Below are 21,142 nucleotides of genomic sequence, written 5' to 3' on the forward strand. Positions count from 1 at the left end.
CAGCTGTATCGCTCCTAATAGCTGGAGTCTTAGCCTGGCAAGTGCAGGGCACGAGCACAGAACGTGCTCGATCGTTTCCTCCTCCAACCCGCACTTCCTAAATCTGCTATCACTGACCAAGCCTCCACCCCTCAAGGGGTTGCCAGCGCAATATATAGATTCTCCAACGCAATTGTCAGCCTCACCTACCCGTGGCGAATCCGCATCTTTAACAGCCGAGGCTCTGTCGACCCCAATTTCCTCATGGATCTAGGGGGTGGGAGGACGTAATGGCCTAGATGGTTTCATGCGGTCATACCAAATCTTTCCCGAGATGGTCGGGCTTGTACCTTAATGGTCCTTGTTACATCAACATCGATAACACTCCCCAAGGCCTTCGGCGAGTGTCTTTATCGCTACAACAACAACAACAACAAGGGAACTGGGTTCAACTCTCTGGCAAAGTAACATCAAAAATTTAGAAACATGTATGTGTATGTGTTGTTTTATTTTGGTTTGAGTTTAAGGTTCTTAGAAATGAAATAGAAAAAAACGATTGAAGGAAGTCTCTAATAGATTTTTTCCCTACCATTCCGAAAATCCATGTTATTTAACCCTGAGTTTACATATTTAACCCTGGATGGGCTAGATTCAGCAAGTGTTAATTTTGAAATGTAGATTTTTCTTTCATACAAATTATATGGAGAAAAAATGTATATTTCAAAAAACAAAATTAAAACAATTTTCTTATTTTTAAATAAGATTAAAATCTAAACCGAAAAAATTAAAAAAATGCATTGGTAAATAGAGAGGTTTCCTATTTAGAAACAAGAAGTGTGAAAAATTGCTTAAACCGATGAATTTTTTCAAATTTAGGCTCAAAATGTTAACCCTGTACGAACTGTTTCTGCCCAGAAAAAGAATCGGAAATTTACGTGGCGTTGTAGGTCAGAGCTTAAAAAATGAGGTATGACTTTTGGGCCGCAAGTATATATAAACAAATAAGGGTGTCTAAGTTCGGTTCTAACCGAATATTATATAGTTAGCGTGAGTTTAAATTGTACAGTTCATTCCAGATAAATTATTTTTTCGAATTTTTCCCTGAGGGATTCATTTTTTTGTGGCTCTTTTCGTGGCACCGCCCTTAAAAAAATGTCTCACAATTTCCTCTTAAAAAAACTTGGAAAGTGAAATATCATTGATATAAAACTATATTTCGCTAAGATATAGATTATTATTCTAGTATATGACCCTGTTAAACATCTTTTATATAAAAGTGGGCGTGATCTTTAAGCGATCCCGTCCATTTTTTACTAGAAATATTTCCTATAAGGAAAGTTTGTATTCCCAATTTTATTACAGTTTTCTTCTAGTTTTGGCTCCCGAAACATAGAAAATTTCTTAGTTAAAAAGAGGGCGGTGCCACACCCATTTTCAAGAATTTGAGTTTTCTCCTATTTCTTGTTATATTTCCAGTTGGGCAAGGAAATACTATTGATATAAAGTTCTTTTTTGCAGAGATATATGTAGCTTATTTTATTCGTCCACGACCCTCTTAAAAATTGTTTATATAAAAGTGGGCGTGGTCCTTAACCTACCTCGTTAATTTTTCTTTGATGCATTCTTTATAGTAATGGCAACCTCTGCCGAATTTTGTTATGATAGGCTTAACGGTTTTTGATTTATGATTAATAATATGACTTATCTTGTTTGGTTGATTTTCCGACAGGGTGGATAAATGATGTATATTGGAACGATTTTCCGTCACCCCTTGTCAAATTTGGTTTTTTAGACAAACCGGGTTCGGCGTTGGGCCATCATCAGTGTCGATTTTCGTTCTGGCCTGTTGTTGTCGTTTGTCCTGTATTTATAGTTCGTAGGTACATGGGCAGGTATTGTCAAAATTGATGCTTGTGTATATTTAGTTATGTGTATGTGCTGTGTGTTCATTCAGAACCGAGGGTGGTTTACTAATCGATTTGTGTGGCTGCCTGGGGTAGGTAAAAATCCGTAATTTTAGTTGTTTGACCTTCTTTGTGGGTTTGTTGTTTTGGTGTGTTAATTGTTTTGTGTTTATTTGTTGTTGTGTGTTTGTTGTACCTGTGTGAATACTTTGTTTCTTGTAAACAAGTTTCAAAAGATCGAATATTCTGTTAGAAATTGTGTTTATCGAAAACATGGAAATCTACAAACAGAAAACATTCGACGGTAGAATAATAAACGTAATTTTGTTTTTATCACAAGAAAAATATTTTGTTTAAATTTTTATCACAAATATCAATATCAGTCCACACATAAATTTCAACATTCTAGGTGTATTATTAACTAAATAATCAGGTTTTTTGTGTTTTCCAAAATTTTATACTATGTATATGTATGTAAAAAGAGGGCGTGGTTATCATCCGATTTCGCTTATTTATATAGTGATGGGAAATGCGTGGCAAGGAAACCCATATAACTACCGAATTTCAATATGATATCAATATTGGACGGGCATGGCTAAATCAAATCCTTTTTTCATCCTGAGCATTTTGATATACATATTGAACTCTATATTTAACTCGATTCCTTTATGCCGCTACGATCGACCGTTATGTTACCAAACCTAATATAATATGTGTGCATAGCAGGCTGAGTATAAAAAGGCGTGAGTACCAAGTACTTGTGAAGTTGGATGGTAAACATAAAGGTGTGCGTTTGGGGAACTTATGTTTTTAAATCATCTAAGGCTCTCCCGTGCGACGAAGTTAAACCACTTTATCGGAAACAAATTACTTCAGTAATTTAGAGAAGAACTTCGTCGGCTTCTTATCAGTACCAATACCGACAGGTAAATGTTTTGTTATCGGCTTCTTACCGCCCAGTCATCGGTTTATAATTAGTTACTTATCAGCTTAATAAAGATCGGTTACCTATTTGTCATCGATTTTATATTGAAGTTTTATCGGCATTATAATACTACGAAAAGAAATCAATCACATTTTGACAAACAATTGATAGCTTTCCGTTACATTTTTGATATAAAACCGATATATAATCGATATTTTTTCATCTTTTCGATAAATTTTTGATAACATATTGATATATTTTCGATAAATAACCAATAACTTGTCGATAGCATACCGATAACTCATTTAAAAAATCGGTTATTCATTGCTAACCTTTGATCTATAGAATATTCACAGTAATACAAAAATCGATAACTCGTCTATGCCACTTCGATAACACACTTATAACATTATCGTAGATAAGAAATGAATAACACGCGACCCAGCTTATAAAAATTTTCTTCTAATTGAAAAACCTTATTTCCAAAATTTTGATGTTGCTTTGCCCGGGGTGTGAACCCAGGGCATTCGGTGTGGTAGGTGGAGCACGCTACCATCACACCACGGTGGCCATCAGAATATCTATAACCTTTCAATAAATAATCGATATTTTTTCAACATTTCAATAACTTTTTGGTAACATATTGATATATTTTCGATAAATAACCGATAAATTGTCGATAGCACACCGATAACTCATCCTTAAAAAATCGGTTACTCATTGATAACCTTTGATCTATAGAATATTTACAGTGATACAAAATCGATAACTCGTCTATACCACTTCGATAACACACTTATAACATTATCGTAGATAAGAAATGGATAACACGCCTATAGCCCGCTGATAGCAAACCGATAACAAGCCGTGAGCAAAGATTTTTCTACATCAAAGAGTTCATGAAAGTCTGCTAAATATCCACCGAAATTTATTGATTTAGTACCTACATTTTTTTCAACTTTTTTTCCGTTGCTATTGAGCAATTTATTGCCCTTTATTTATTTAGCATACAACCCTTAAAAGGTGAACTAAAATTCTTATAAATAATACCTACAACGGTTGTTAAACCAAAAAGCAATAGCAACACAAACAATAATCAGGCAGACATTCGATCAAACGATTGCAAGTTTATTTCAATTATTTGTATTTAAGTTGAACATGGTGAAGGCTCTCGTACAAGCGTAACGACATACAAACAACCACAAAATACACAACAACACATCGTCTAGTTTTTCCACCAACGTTATGCAGCCCACAACCAACCACCCTTTGCTTGCTCCCAAATCAGTAGCACTTTTTGCTCTTCAGCCCTAACCGTCTCTGTATGCATACAAAAAAAAAAAAACGTATGTATGTATGTATGCATTATAGTTTTCCCATTATCAGCTACATTTCATTTGTTTCATTACACAAACAATTTTTCCATCATACCGTGACTTCGTCGTCTCCGTTTGTGTCATAAACACACACCCACCCAAAAATTTCCATCACAACCGACAAACAACAACCATCAATATATTAGCCATTCATCTGCTTCGCACTTTAGCTATGTTTCTAGTATTTTTCACCTAACTGGAGTCATAACTTTTTAGTTACTATTTTGTTATTTCTTCTCATCTTGCTTTCCGTTTTCGCGCTTCTTCATCTATTAAGCCCAACCTCCACCCTCTCTTCTTATCACATCTGTCTCAGTATCAGACACTCCGCTCAAGCAAACTTTTAAGGGTTGTTTCTGGTTTTACCACCCTTCACTGCTTTATCCATTACATAGTTTTGCTCTTTGCTCACATTTTCATCATGGTTTCGCCTTTGCTCTCTCTGCCATCTTTTTCAATATTTTTCTTTCATTTATTTTATAATCATCGTTCGTTTTCCTTTTTTTTTGTATATTTGGCCCCACTTGAATGTTGCCAACTAAATTTGAAAGCATTTTTGTGCTTGGCCCCACGATTTTCTTTGGCATTTCCGTCGGCGTCGCGATTTGTTGAAAGCTTAAAAACCAAACATTTTCAATAGGAAATTGAAGTGGTTTTTATCTGAAAATGGCGGTGGATATTTAGCGCAAAAAGTAGTCGTAACGAATACATATGTCATTAAATATAAAGAAACTACCAAAATGAGCAGGAAAACATTAATTGCTGCAATGTGGTTTAGACTTTTGAGGTTAAATTGAAGACCATTTATCAATTGAAATTTTTTGCAGCGAATTTTAGCATCTTTTTGTCGCTAGTTGGAATATTTCGGCTGTCGTTTCGAAAACGTGCGATATCAGGGGCCGAATCGTAACATACGATCACGGACCAGTAATAGCGAAGGCGATGAAAAGATAGTTCAAAGGCGGTTAAGAGAGTGCAGTAACCCTTTGGACATATCGAACAAAGCGCAAGCATATCATTTATGTATTATATCTTTGTAATAAAAAATTATTGCAGTTTCTTGAAGAGATTGCGCTTAACTTAAGAAGCTTTTAGTTACTATCTGGAGAAGTTAAATTTGAAGCAAGCCAAAGCGGGTGTCTTGCCATGAATTCCGCCAATATTTCCTTTTGGCTTGGATTAAGCTTGTTTAATTTCGAACTTTGTTAATAATAAGAGTTTGAAATTTGTTATTATATTTTACATGGTCATCTATTTTAACAATTTTCTTACATTTTCATTGAAATTTGTGTGTATACGATCGCCAGTTTGTGTTCGAATGAAAGTCGAACGGAACGTGTACGTTCAGCCACTCGTCACGTATGTTGCGATCCAAAATTACGATCGAAGTAGTACGTTCACGTATGTCATAATCCGAAAATCATATTTATAAGTGACGAGTTATACGATCACGGATGTTACGATTTGGTCCCAGATTTTCTTTAAAGCACGTCCCACCTCAAAATCTTTTTCAAAAACTGTCTATCTTAAGAATTTTTTGGAATTATGCTCTTTTTCAGGTTATGCTACGCCTCGAATTTTTAGAAATTTCACGCGTCCAACGCTTTTATTTAATTGTGTGATCAACGCCCTAGATAGATGAGGAGTGCGATGACTAGTACCTAGGACCTAACTAATTATTTTCTAGCTTTTAGTATTATTATAACTTCATGTAAGTATTGTTTTCTTAAATTTTTTTTTTTTTAATAAAAAATTTTTTTTTAAAATATTTACTAGAAATATTTCCTGCTTTAAGGAAAATACGTGTAGTCAATCTTATTGGGTTAGGTAGGTTAGGTTTTGTGGTACCTGCCCTGATAAGGATAGCTCACTTGGACAACACGAAGGTCCGTTCTGATTCCACATACACCAAAAATAACGGTGACTTAGATCTAGCTACTTAGAGAATCGTTGGATAGCAACGATAAAGCTCCGAATGATACCGATCTCAACTTTCGATAAATCCTCGGAAGATCCAAGTGAGTCGCGACCGAAGTACTTTCGCCTAGTTCTAGCAAAGGCTGGGTAATCAAGCATAAAGTGATTTGGTGATTCCACCTCATCATCCTCCATACAGCTACAGCAGGATGGAGTTTCCAGTATATTGAGACCTACCGCATGGATACCCATGGGACAGTGCCCTGTCAAAACCCCATTGATAGGTGAGCCTTAGTGAATCCAATTATTTCAGCAGACCTCCTGCCATCCACTTTCGGCCAGAAAGATCTTGCTACCTTGCAAGACGTGGTGTCCGCCCACCGTTTGTTGAGCTTACTCGAGGCCTAGCTATGGAGGAGCAGTCCACAGGTGGCCAGCGGAATCCCGAAATCCCTCCAGCCATCTTCATCCGGTTCAGTTGTACCGATGCGGTCTAAGAGATCCGCTTGACAGTTACCCGGGATATCACTATGGCCCGAGACCTAGATAACAACAACAACAACCTAGATAATCTTAATTGTAAAATAATTCGATACAATCGCAAGCGAGGTCAGGCACTCCCAGACCACCCTCGATCGCACTGTGGCCAATCTTATTACGATCTGGTAATTTTTCTTCGAGTTATGGCTCCCGAAACATAGAAAATTGTTTAGTTATAAAAGGGGCGGTGCCACGCCCATTAAAAAGAATTTGAATATTTTCCTATTTCTTGTTATACTTCCACTTGGGAAATATAAGATATAGCTTATTTTATTCGTCCACGACTTTTAAAAATCTTTTATATAAAAGTGGGCGTGGTCCTTAACCAATTTCGTTAATTTTCTTCGCAGCATTCCTTATAGTAAAGGCAAGCTATCTGCCGAGTTTTCGTATGATAGGTTTAACGGTTTTTGATTTATGATTAATAATATTTGTAACAAGTAAGGAAGGCTAAGTTCTGGTATAACCGAACATTACATACTCAGCTGAGAGCTTTGGAGACAAAATAAGGGGAAATCACCATGTAGGAAAATTAACCTAGGGTAACCCTGGAATGTGTTTGTATGACATGGGTATAAAATGGAAGGTATTAAAGAGTATTTTAAAAGGGAGTGGGCCTTAGTTCTATAGGTGGATGCCATTTCGGGATATTGCCATAAAGGTGGACCGGGGGTGACTCTAGAATGTGTTTGTAAGATATGGGTATCAAATTAAAGGTATTAATGAGGGTTTAAAAGGGAGTGGGCCTTGGTTGTATACGTGAAGGCGTTTTCGAGATATCGACCACTGTGGACCAGGGTGACCCAGAACATCATCTGTCGGATACAGCTAATTTGTTTATATATGCAATACCACGAACAGTATTCCTACCAAGATTCCAAAGGCTTTTGACTTCGACCTGCAGAACTTTTTCATTTTATTCTACTTAATATGGTAGGTGTCACACCCATTTTACAAAGTTTTTTCTAAAGTTATATTTTGCGCGGATAAACCAATCCAATCACCATGTTTCATCCCTTTTTTTCACATTTGGTATAGAATTATGGCATTTTTTTATTTTTCGTAATTTTCGATATCGAAAAAGTGGGCGTGGTCATAGTCGGATTACGGCCATTTTTAATACCAAGATAAAGTGAGTTCAGATAAATACGTGAACTAAGCTTAGTAAAGATATATCGACTTTTTGCTCAAGTTATCATGTTAAGGGCCGAGAGGAAGGACAGACGGACGACTGTGTATAAAAACTGGGCGTAGCTTCGACCGATTTTCACAGAAAACAGTTAGCGTCATAAAATCTATGCCCCTACCAAATTTCACAAGGATTGGTAAATTTTTGTTCGACTTATGGCATTAAAAGTATTCTAGGAAAATTAAATGGAACAGGGCGAAGCTACGCCCATTTTGGATATTTATTTTTGTATTTTGTTGCACCATATCATTACTAAAGTTGAATGTTGACATAATTTACTTATATACTGTAAAGATATAAAATTTTTTGTTAAAATTTGACTTAAACTTTTTTTTTAAATATGGGCGTGTCCGTCATCCGATTTTACTAATTTTTATTTAGCACACATATAGTAATAGGAGTAACGTTCCTGCCAAATTTCATCATGATATCTTCAACGACTGCTAAATTACCGCTTGCAAAATTTTTAAATTACCTTCTTTTAAAAATGGTCGGTGCCACGCCCATTGTCCAAAATTTTACCACTTTTCTATTTTGCGTCACAAGGTCAACCCACCTACCAAGTTTCATCGCTTTATCCGTCTTTGGTAACTAATTATCGCACTTTTTCGGTTTTTTGAAATTTTCGATATCGAAAAAGTCGGCGTGGTTGTTGTCTGATTTCGTTAATTTTATACAGCGATCTGAGATGAGGGCCCAGGAAACTACATACCAAATGTCATCAAGATATCTCAAAAGTTACTCAAGTTATCGTGTTTACGGACAGACGGCCGGACGGACGGACGGAGATGGCTAAATGAATTTCTTTTTTCGCCCAGATCTGTGAGCTCTGCTCAGCTGAGTATAAAAATTTATGTTATCGCAAGTCGGTGGTGCCACACCAATTTTCAAAAGAGTCTTATATAATTTCAACATTCTAGGTACATTATTTGCTAAGTAATTAGGTTTTTTGTGTTTCCCAAAATGTTATATAAATAAAAAGTGCGCGTGGTTATCATCGTATTTCACTCAATGTCAATACCAATCGATTTTGAACAATTTTCTAAATCCAAGTTTTCACCCATAACAACATTTCTGCGTTTATTGCTTTACTCCGAATTGGCTTTGCCAACCTATCTATATAGTTTTTTCAACCCACATTCCCGTCAAACTTCTGCAACAGTGCCTGCTAAGATATATTCGATATTTTGAACCTGTTTGTTCGTCTGCCTTGGAAAAGCTTTTGCTCTACCACTTTGAGTCGTCATAGGAAGGATAAAGCCTCACATGGTAATTACATATATATGTGGTCATAAGCAATAATCGCCTAAGTCCCATGTAAAAGAATAGGACTTAGGTGATTATTGCTTGTGAGCAGATATGTACCTACAAACTCACATTTGTAGCAGGAGCCGTAACGTGTAGGTGACGTTTAAACTTGGTTGATAGGCTTTAATCAATGTGATTCACTCCAAGAGACTAGTTGCGAATAGGGCCGCCAACTTTAGGAACTGTCAATTCGGTAGACTTGACTTGGTTGTCACACTTCATCATTACCAACACAGTGACAACCAAAATTAACATTTCAAACGATATTTTATAGTTTCGCAAATAAACAACAAAGGTTTGAATATAAGGCCAAGTGATTTTTCAAATCGTTATCATAGGTACATACATATATCTTCAACTTAGATAAGAAGTACGAGTCCGGAGTATTTAAATCTCGCTGAGTCTCCGGGCGTAAGCCTGAGGGTTGGTGTGGCGTTTTTTTTCGGAAAAAAACATTTTTTTTATAAATTTTTACTAAAAGGTGGACAAGAGAGTAACACTAACTGGAGGTATTTGGTATTTAGAATTGACACTTTCTTATTTACATCTAACTGTTTCCGATTTCAAATGGCGTTCTTTCGTTTATAACTGACTTCTCAGTTATAAATGACGCTTACGCATCTAAATTTGATGCCTTCTCATTTAAAATTTAATATTCTCATATCGAAGGACGCTTTGTCATTTACAATTGACTGTTCTCATTTACAATTGACTGTTCTCATTTACAATTGACTATTCTCATTTAAAATTGACTATTCTCAATTACAATTGACGCTTTTGCATTTTTATTTGACCCTTTTAACTCATAATTTGCTATTCTTGTTTCTAATTGATGCTTTCTCATATTAGGTTACGTTGAACTGTGCGGTTATGAGGACCTCACATAGACTGAATAAGCCCGTAGTGTTACCAGAAGTTTGTTTTAACGACCAAACTGAAAAACCCTATCAAAAATCAGGACCTGTTTGATTGTATGTTATAAAATAACTCCGTCCTCTTGGCAAATACTAGAAGTTTCCTAGGACTTAAGCCACTTGCTGCTTCTAGATCTGACAGCTGTATCACTCCTAATAGCTGGAGTCTTAGCCTGGCAAGCGCATGGCAAGAGCACAGAACGTGCTCGATTGTTTCTTCCTACATCTGCTATCACTGACCAAGCCTAATTTAAAGGCATGTGACGCCAGAAGGCAGTGTCCAGTCAGAATACCCGTCATGAGTCTACAGTCCTCTCTTTTTAATGATAGAAGCAGCTTTGTTAGTCTAAGGTTGTAAGACCTGCACATAATCTTCGACACTTTACAGCCCCGCGCTTGAACCCACGACTTTCCTGCTTGGTCGATCATGTGCACCTCTCACCTTCGCTTAATTTCGCCCAGTCTAATTGGGACGTCTACGGAGCAAGCTTCAAGGGATGCGCCCTTTATAGCTAATTCATCCACTTTTTCATTCCCATCTATTCCCATATGTCCTGGGACCAGAGCTGGGTAAATTCAATTCCATTACATTACCCATTACATTCCTCAGTAATTGGAAAAAAGTAATCAATTCCTTTCCTCCACGGCAAAGGAATTGATTACATTTCAATTCCTCAAAAAAAAAAAAATACAAAAAGTAACTTCGTTTTTTGAGGCTCAAGTACAAAAAATTTTTTGCTTGTAATTGAAAAAAAATACTTTGCTCAAATGTAATTTCTGCCCCAGTACTTTCGAAAGGAATTGCAAATGTAATTGAAAATTTTCCAATTACATTACAAGGAATTGAAAAAGTACTTTCGAATTTCCCATTCCATTCCTCAAAGGAATTGCGAAAGTAATTGAAAAACTACAAGTGTATAGGAACTTACGCGGGTTGATGTGGATGACTTTTCGGGTCACACTTTTCATTATTTCATCAGATTTTTCTTTTGAGTGGTAACTGGTAAGGGATCTCCTCTCCATCCTCCGCTATCAAAGGGTAGGGGCTATAGGTAAGCAGCATACTTTTTAATTCTCTTTGATTCATTCAGCTGGCATAACGTAAATACCAATAATGTTCCGGAAAACTTTTTTCTCGTATTCTTGATCTTTTGATCCATCAATAGTTGCCTCTTCTGAACCATATTGTAATAAATAATATTAAAGCAGACAATGACAAATCGTCCGTATAAACGTATAAAACCTCAGAAGCATTTGAGGTGAAGTGTAGCTAAGGTATAGCGGCACCAGGTGCTACTAAATTTCTCAATGCCAAATGCTTCTTAATATTTAAAAGTTTGCGTAGAAATGATGCATCGCTTCGCCTCCTTGTTTGAAAAGTTTAGTGGTCAGATGTTCTTCTGTGCCTCATTGGTTTTAAGTCGGGATATTTGCATTTCCACCTCATCACAGTACGATGTTGTCCTCGCTTTTGGCAATAAGGCGTTATGCAAAATTTGTGAGTTTTTAAGTAATGGTATCCCCATTATTCCAGGGGCTGAAACTGTTATTCCTTTTATAATATAAGTCCTTGCAAAACTATTAATTTTGGACTTTAAACATATTTGGATGAAGAAAAAAATTATTTTTGGGGTTTTTATTTTTTGAGTCCGGTAGACCTAGTTAAACTCGGACTTTTAAAAATAAAAGTCCCGATATAAAAGTTAAATCAAGACTTTTATTTTTTAAGGCCGAAATAAAAGTGCCGCTTGATAACGAAGAAACGACTTATCCGAATTAAAAAAATTTGGTACCAATCGATTATCCTGGATTCCTAAAATTTAAAACCTTATGAACTTTTGAAAATTTCTGTTAATAATACTAGAAATTTATCATAAACAAACGAGATCGAAAATCTCGTAGTATAAATGGTGAACTTGCAGTGGATTTTTGCAATAAATTTCGTTCCAATACAACTATTAGAGTGAAAATTGGTAAACCGCATTCTGCTATGATAGGAAAGCTTTCCAAAAAAAGAAATGGTCATAATCGGTCAGTAGCCACGCCTCTATCTGTATATAGAAATTTCCGCACAGAACATGCAATATTTGAGTATCTAAAGAAGCCACGTTATTTTGAATTCATTGCTAAGTACGTGAATATGTCGGAGTTATTTCGGGACTATTGCGGGATCATTTGGGGATCCTTCCGGTATCATTCCTGGATGACCTTCGGGATCCCGTCAGAGTCATTTCGGGACTTTTTCGGGATCATTTGGGGATCCTTCCGGCATCATTTCTGGATAGTTTTCGGGATCCTTCAGAACATCATAAACCTTCGAAAATATACAGTCCGGTATCTGGGTCTGAATGTTGGTTAAATTTTGTCGGCCTGTGTAATTTATCCATCGCCTTTGGCGATACAACTCTTGTGACTCGAAGAGATGCGTGAGCGGTTTTTGCCGGTATTTTTTATATACCGGAATTTTTAATTCCCCGGATGAGGTGAACATAGACACAAACACGACGTGTGACCCGTTACCATCACCGCACAGAGGTTGAAGAAGCCATGAAGAGCCAAACCTTCTAATTCAATAGGTCCAAATGGAGTAGTCATGCCAATGCTAAAACATCTTGGCACTGAGGAAGAAAGCTATCTGACGCACGTTTTCGAGCCTGGGAAACCGGCTAACGAAGGTGAGTTATAACGACCGGTATTACTCTGTTCGCCAGTAGCGAAGACATTAGAAACCTTCCTGCTCCGTTTAGTGCGAATCTTCGCCTAGCCACTCATCAGCATGGCTTCCGCAAAATATATAGCACTACCAGCACTGTCAAAAGCTTTTGACACAGTCAACCACGGTACTATGCTCCAAGATATAGAAGATTCACCCTTTCCCCTTTGTATAAAAACATAAACTGCAAATTATCCGAACCTAGCCGGCCAAATCCACGGTTACTGTTTTGCGACGTGGAATATTGGACGTTGACGTCGATGGTGTTGCGTTACCGATTGTCAGCCACTAAAATATCTTAGGAGCAACATTCGATCACACTCTCACCTTCAAGAAGTATGCCATCGAAGTTGTATCTAAAGTACAAATCCGCAACAAAATCCTCAAGTCGCTTGCCAGTAGCACTTGGGGAAAAGGTGAAGAAGCATTGCTAGCCACGTACAAAGCAATTGGCCGGCCATTCAACAGAAAATCTAAACTACGATGATACAATCTTACCATAACCCTCCTCATATATGGCGAGAAGGAATGAATTGCAAGTCACTGAAGGCAGTGCTTGTGTTTTAAAAACATTTTCTTATGGTCCAAAAAGTTACAATGGCCTCATAAGATCACCACTTGAATCGCAAAAATATTTTTTACACTAAGAATTCTTCAATTACTTTTGCAATTCCTTTGAGGAATGGGAAATTCGAAAGTACTTTTTACATTCCTTGTAATGTAATTGGAAAATTTTCAATTACATTTCCAATTTCTTTCCAAAGTACTTGGGCAGAAATTACATTTGAACAAAGTATTTTTTTCTCAATTACAAACAAAAATTTTTTTGTACTTGAGCCTCAAAAAACGAAATTACTTTTGGTATTTTTTTTTGAGGAATTGAAATGTAATCAATTTCTTTGTTGTGGAGGAAAGGAATTGATTACTTTCCTCAAGTACATGTAATGGGGAATCGACGGGTACTGATTACCTAAAGTAATCATTACTACCCAGCTCTGCCTGGGACCCAATATAAATGTATGCTTCTCCCTGTCCCGATTCTCTCCAGGGACTTGCAGCTTGGGCTATTTTCTTCCAGAGTTTCTACTGCTTTGGGACGACTAATATTTCCGATTGGAAAACGCTACAGTAATCCGGCAGCCTGTAGGATCTGTTTCCGGATCAGCACAGTATACCGCAGACCCTACTCCTTCCACTACTTTGGAACCATCTGTGTACACATGTATCGCCTCGTCCGCCATTTGAGCACCCTTGCGCCAACCGTCCACCTCTATTGTGGCCTTAAGATCGCCCTCGAAGCGCAGATAGGGAATCAGGTAGTCTGTTCGTCTTGTGATTGATGACGATATACTACTATGGCCGTATGGACGGCGCTCAAGCTGCCCCGGGGCACCGAGCCGGGCTGCAGTTGTTAACGCTATGTTCTTTGCTACCAGGTCTACAGGTGGAATGTGCAGAATGGCATACAGTGCAGCTGTCGGGGTTGTTTTCAGGGCTCCCGTAATGCTATGCATTGATAGTCTGCATACCCTCTCTAATTTTTTGAGGTAGGTTGCTTTTTGTGTGGCTTTCCACCAAACAAGAACTCCATAGTATGGGATAGGGCTTACAATCGCTGTAAAAACCCAATGAGAAAGAGAGGACGATAAGCCCCACGTACACCCCAGCATTCTTTTACATGCATAAAGTGCCGTTGAAGCCTTCTTCACCCTCTCCTCCACGTTGAGCTTCCATGACAGCTTACTGTATAGGATGATTCCCAGATACTTTGTGCAAAGTTTCTCCTGTAGGGTCACCCCTCCTAACTTACACCTGATCCAATTTGGGACCTTGTACCTCTTTGTAAACAAGACCATATCCGTCTTATCCGCGTTGACTTTGAACCCGAAATTTGATGCCCAGGTATGAATATCCCGTAGCGCCCGATCCATCAAAGAGCTAATCGTGCTTTGCCATATTAAATTGAATATTCTCATTTACAACTGACCATTCTCAATTACTAATGACGCTATCGAATTTTCACTTTATTTTATTCTCTACAATTTACAAAATCAGTCCATTTATAAAGTTTTGTGTGGAACTACTAGTTAGTTATGCCTAAAATACTATATCTTACTCTTTTTCGCGTATGAAGGAATACTGGAACTCGTATTGACAAAGCTTCACTTCACTTGACTACTTAACATAAATTCAAAGTTATTCACCGTCGTATTGTTTGCAATTAAAATTTTTAAACGCTTTGATTATTATTTCAAATCTTAATCCTTGTGACTTTTTTCGAAAAAAAAAATTTTAATTCAACGCGTAAAATTTTATATACATCAAACAAAATTTGTAGTAAAATAAATTTGAAGTTTATACAAAAATCAAATATTTAACACAATAACCTGCAAAATTACATAAGTAAATACTTACATCTGCGAATACCTGCATTGGCTCAAAAGTAAGAACAAAAAAAATTTTTAAGTAAGAAAGTAAATAATTTTTTAAAAAGTGTGTATAGATTTAAATGTTTAACATTGGCATGATGTCTTTGCCTGCCCGTGATTTCGTGCAAAGAAAACAAAACATTTTTAAGTAATTAAAACAGTTTTGACTCGTTATTGCGATTTTTTTTTACATGTTTGAGAATTTTTGTAAATATGTAAAATATAAAACTTTACATCATTTTTATGATTTACAATTTGTTTTATTGCATTGGTTTCTTAATTAATGTGTCTGCTGTTAATATTATGGGGCTAATTGCTTGAAATTTAAGTATTGGTGTAAAATATTTGTAAGCAAGTAAATATTAGAACAATAATTATTTTCTTGGCATTATCAATTCAGCTATAAAGCGCTAAACCTTGAGGTAACTAAAAAAAGCCAATGAATAACGGACATTGAGCGCATTTATTGAAGGAAAAACCATCAAGATCACTAGCTTCTAAACCCTCAACTGTAGAAATCTTGTATGACTGTTCCTATGAGCCTAACGTTGCAATACTTTTAAAGCTTTTCCAGAAATCCAGATTTAGCCAATGATCAAGATTCGCTATAGTGTCTTAAGAATCGCACCTCAATAACTAGAAGAGATTTCTGTGTCCAAAGTTTTGCTGAAATTTTAATATAAATGATGTGCACTCTTTAGCATGTAACAAGTTTTCTAAAACACTGGTTCTTAAATCTATCCACAGTGTTAGAAGAGCGTCAAGAATAAAGGCCTATACAGCGAATTGAAAACAATATATACATTTTATTTTTCTTTTTTCTTTCTCTATATCTTTATCCTTGTCTTTGCTTTTTTTATGTTGTTTTTATTTCTTCTTTTTCTTTGTGTTTATCCTTATCGTTATACTAATCATTCTCCTTATATTCATCTTGGTATTTATCTATATTTTATCATTGTTTATTCTTATCTTTATATTTTTTTCTTTATCTTTGTATTAATCATTCTTTTAAGTTTATCTGTGTCTTTCTCTATAATTTTATCTTTATATTTATCTGTGCCGTTATTTAAATGTTTATCTTTACTTATGGGTAAAGTTATCATTATCTTAATCTTTTTATTTATATTTATCTTTATATTTACCATTATCTTTATATATATCTCTTTCACTCTATATTTTTGGTGTTATATTTATAGTTATCTTTATCTTTATCTTCGATTTTGTTTTATTCTTTGCCTTTGTCGTTGTCTTTGTCTTCCCGTTACTATGATCTAGAGAAAGAGAAGCTCGATATTTCCTTCCAATGTCCTGACCTTAGTCGGTGTCGCCAAATCTTTTTTATACAGAACTTCTCAAGACCAAATTGATATAAATAAACTTAAACAATCGGAGGATGTCAAATAACCAAGTTACAATACACACATTTTAGTTGGCTTTGTATACAAACCCGAGCCGAACTTAACCTTTATATTTATGAGTCGAACTTCAAGACGTTTTCTTCATGTTGGGACCGACCAAGTCTTCTACAGAGCTCTACCATAGTGTCCTTTGCAAACTACATACCATTATTGCGATGCTTTTCTTCCACGGGAACTAAATAAATTCTCCAGCTTCACATCAATTACGAAATCCCACTCTATTTGTTTACACAATCAATCGATTATTAGAGGATTTTAGTTTCATATGGGATCGTAGAGTTCTAATAAATTTTCTTGGCTATCCGGGGAACATTATAAAGATATGTTTATACCAGCTACAATGACGATATTTAAGTCATCTAAGGATATGACACCTCTCACTTCTCACTATCAATCAGGTGACCACTTGCAGAACAGAACAAAGTGAAAATGAGTCACAAAGTAATTGGTCCCACGGCAGTAGGACTAGTATCAATCGTTGCGAGCACCGCAGCGTACCAGAAACATAGCAGACAAGGCGCATCGGTAATGTTCTCATAAACCGTTGGGTGTTTTTTTAGCGTTGCAACAAGAACTTATCGGAGACATTGGTGGTTGTATTTGGATCAGCTCAACGCTAGTCAAGTTCAACTCTCCCAAGTTTACCTGCTCCTTTTTATAATCAGCTGAGCAAAGCTCACAGAGTATATTAATTTTGTTCGCATAACGGTACCCCGTAACGAAATAAACTAATCCAGACAGATATAGACTTCTATATATCAAAATTATCTGGGCAAAAAAAGATTTTCATTAAGCCATGTCCGTCCGTCTGTCCGTAAACACGATAACTTGAGTAAATTTTGAGGTATCTTAACGAAATTTGGTATGTAAGTTCCTGGGCACTCATCTCAGATCGCTATTTAAAATGAACGAAAAACCACGCCCACTTTTTCGATATCGAAAATTTCGAAAAACCGAAAAAGTGCGATAATTCATTACCAAAGACGGATAAAGCGTTGAAACTTGGTAGGTGAGTTGACCTTATGACACATAATAGAAAATTAGTAAAATTTTGGAGACAATGGGCGTGTCACCGCCCACTTTTAAAAGAAGGTAATTTAAGAGTTTAACAAAAAATGTAAGGCGCGATAACCTCCGAAGATATTTTAAGCCGAGCTTTTCTTCCAATTTGCGTCGTGCTTCTTTTAAATTTTTCCGACAAATTGGCGGGACGGGGCCTACTTGTTTTTATGCCGACTTCGAACGGCATCTGCAAGGCAGATTGTTGATCCGTAATTTTGTGCAGGGAGCTAGTTGCTGCTTATTACTCTAACAACAATCAACTGATTCTTAAATAGGCTGTCATAAATGGCCAGGTCTGCCACATAATGTCCTCAGGCGATGCTGGTTTAGTTGGCAGCCAGGGCCAGACAGTTTGAAAGAGTCTCATGCCTTTGTATCGACAGTAAGTCCAATCCAGACCACAGCTCACTCAACAACCTAATAGATCATGCCCATCACAATTAGTGCTGTCTATTTTATTTGGGGTAATGTTACAATCGGAGTACCCCCTGCCCAGGACCGCAAGTGTGAGTTTGTATTTAGACGCATCTTTAAATGGCTCCGGCAGATTAGGTATAAGCATTGTAGCAAAGATCTACTCCTGATTGTACTCCGGGTATTTTTTTGTCTTTTAGCGGGCAGCGCGTTTGACCTTTTCTAAAACACATTTAGTTTTCTGAGAGACTGAAGATTTCACCGCGCTAGAAGACCAGGTAAAAACTGTTACCAAGCTCTTTTATGTTTCAAATTGGTGGCAGTTAGCTCATAAAAGTAGCGACTGGCGCAATTTGTTGTCGGCCAAAGCCGCTTGTTAAAAAAAGTTTCGCAATGCTGAAACTTATATGCCTACAAGCGCAAATTGCGGAAAGTATTTCCGAAATTACATAAAACTTTTTTACCTGGTACCTCAACTTTAAAGAAAATATAGTCTCTAGTGACTTCTGGAACTAAAATACGCTTTCGGTAGTTTTATTAAGTTGAAATGCTTTGATAAGCTATTCACTCTTAAATTTTACCCCATCTACCCAAACTAGATACTTAGGGCTGCAGTAGTCTTTTCGCAAATGGTTTCGGTAATTTTGAATGTGCTTTTATGGGCTTGTGCCATCTTCAGTGTTCTTTTATTGAAGAAATTACGCTAAAGGTAGCACACAGATGCCATTACTTGCTAATTTGTAATTGGAAATAAATCAGTTTCGGTTTTACATCGTCTTCAGTGTCTCATCGAATAAAATTACACTGAAAATGACACAAAGCCGAAAACGGAAAATCATCGCGAAATTCATTTTTTTAAAGACATTTTTATCTATTCAAGTGACATGAATTTCCGTTCAGCGCTGAAACGGTTAAGACCATCTTGAGAGTCCTTTTGTGGAACGAAATCACACTGAAGATAGCACACACATAGCCGTCATGCAATTTCAGTTTACGCCATCTTCAGTGTCTCCTTATCAAACGAAATTACACTGAAGATGGCACAGCGCTGGAAATGGTTGAACTTTGACAAGGAATAGCGGAAAATCGTTTCGAAATAGATTCAAGATTTTTTTTTATAAAAAAGGGCACTGAAGATGGAATACTGAAAACGGGTTTTGCTTCAAACCAAATTGACCAGATATGACGGAGCACTGTTCCAAAATAGATTCAATTTAAGCTCCAACGAAAACATCATCACTCAGAAAAGAAAGCATATTGTAATTTTTATTTGTCACAGCCTTCTAATTTTTTTATTAGCTGTTGTTAACATTTTTATAGGTTATTAGTTTTTAACACAATTGGCAATATTCTGCAACGTAAACGTCTGTTGAAATAAATCTAATGAATGTATTATTTCTCCTATTTTCTCTCTTCCATTGACGATGTGCTTGCGCAAAACAGCTGATCTGAGGAAAACTAGCAAAACAGCCAGCAGAAAGCAGACAAAAGGTGGCAGCAACAATAAAGCAGCACCAACCGTAAACCAAAAGCAGACATCAAGCAAAAGCCATTATACCAACGCGACTTTAAAAGTCAGACGGAGACAAGTGAAAAATATCAAAGTGTAGAAAATTGACAAAAGAAAACTTGTACCAGTGCAGTGTGCTGTTGGAAGAACTCAATAACAAGAAAAGTGTTTTAATGTAAAGCCAACCAAAGGCCACCTAAAACGCTTACAACACAGAAGTCAAACGCAACCATAGCCAGAAATTAACTTATTAAACAATCAACACCGCATCCTATAGAACTAAATTAGAGCTTCGTTAGCCTACGCGTACCCAGTAAGCCAAGCCACAGTCAAGCAGAGTTCCAACTTTGCTTGTCACACGCGGAAACAAAAGACGAAAAGCGCGTCTATTTCTTTCGTACGCTCCACGTAGCGTCCTTACATATAAATTTAATTCATCAAAAGGTCGCGCGTGTTACCGCGTACAGCAGTAGAGCTGGAATACTTTATTTCACCCCCCGGTCCAATAAACGCCGCCAAAATAATTCACCAACAAACTCTAACCGACATCAACTTCGCAACGGCAACCACAATGCCGTATAACGGTGCCACCAGTAATGGCAGCGTTGGTGGCGGTGGTGGAGGTGGTGGCGGTATAAGTGACGGACCGCAAAATAAGAAGATACGCACCGGTGTACAACAGCCGGGGGAAACGGATGCACATCTGCATGCAAGGGTAAGTCGAAAAATGAAAAAAACATTTCAAAAACTAAAACGTACAAACTTACTGTAAAATATATGTATGTATATAAAAAAGGCATGCAAAAAACTTCACAAAATTTGGTGTAACTTAAAACTTTTTTTGGGTTCCGGAAAGTTTTCTACAAATAACTTTACTACACTCCCAACAAAATTTATTTCCTATAACGCGTATGCCATATGTAATTATTACTATCAAATGTTAAAAAGTTCATCTGCTGTTTTTATTTGGTGTTGGTATTTTCATTTGGCAAATGGCGTTTGTAAGCGCACGTCAACCCAGCCCCTTCGCGCCCCCACAGCTGCCATGTGTCGCGACAAACATTTACCTTCGCCACTGTGTACGTTGACTGCGTCGCGTTGGCAGTTGTAGTACAGCATTGAAGTTTGTTTTTCCTGTGCGAGTCTGCATACTTTTAGGGGTTGTTAAAAATCGATTTCGAGTTATATGTGGAAGTTTTAAGTTGCGCGTCGTATGTTTTGTTGCTGATAACATTTGAATCTTGTATGAATATGTATATGCTAGTATCTGAATCTGTTAAGATAAGCAAATGCGTCTGAAAGTATGCTATAAAAGGAAAATGATAAATAAGATTTTTGTGCAGATGAAAATTTTGCACAATGTGGCAACCTTTGAGTTGCCACACAATAAAACCTAATGCACTACTCGCCATCTAACTTAGAACGTTCAGATAAATAGTTTGTGCACCTAAAAGTATGCAATAGGTTTTGTTCTACGACGAAAAACTAGCTAACATATTAGCAGCAGATTCAAGTAAATTTTAGTTAAATACGTAGCTGCAATT

General features: G+C 36.8%; 1 protein-coding gene across 10 annotated transcripts in view; it reads left to right on the plus strand.

The window, feature by feature from the left end:
* sm (smooth) overlaps nucleotides 1–21,142 on the plus strand; it is a 625,429-nt gene that overhangs the window by 45,642 nt on the left and 558,645 nt on the right. For 9 of the 10 annotated variants that reach the window (XM_067772005.1, XM_067772004.1, XM_067772009.1 and 6 more), the window contains exon 2: nucleotides 19,532–20,313. In XM_067772005.1, the coding sequence (XP_067628106.1) occupies nucleotides 20,170–20,313 (144 nt within the window). In that variant the 5' untranslated portion in view covers nucleotides 19,532–20,169. Of the gene's footprint in view, nucleotides 1–5,743; nucleotides 5,896–19,531; nucleotides 20,314–21,142 lie in introns of all 10 variants that reach the window. The other variant, XM_067772006.1, reaches the window with a different exon arrangement.

Source organism: Eurosta solidaginis, chromosome 3, assembly GCF_040869045.1.
Source record: "Eurosta solidaginis isolate ZX-2024a chromosome 3, ASM4086904v1, whole genome shotgun sequence".
Taxonomy (NCBI): Eukaryota; Metazoa; Arthropoda; class Insecta; order Diptera; family Tephritidae; genus Eurosta; species Eurosta solidaginis.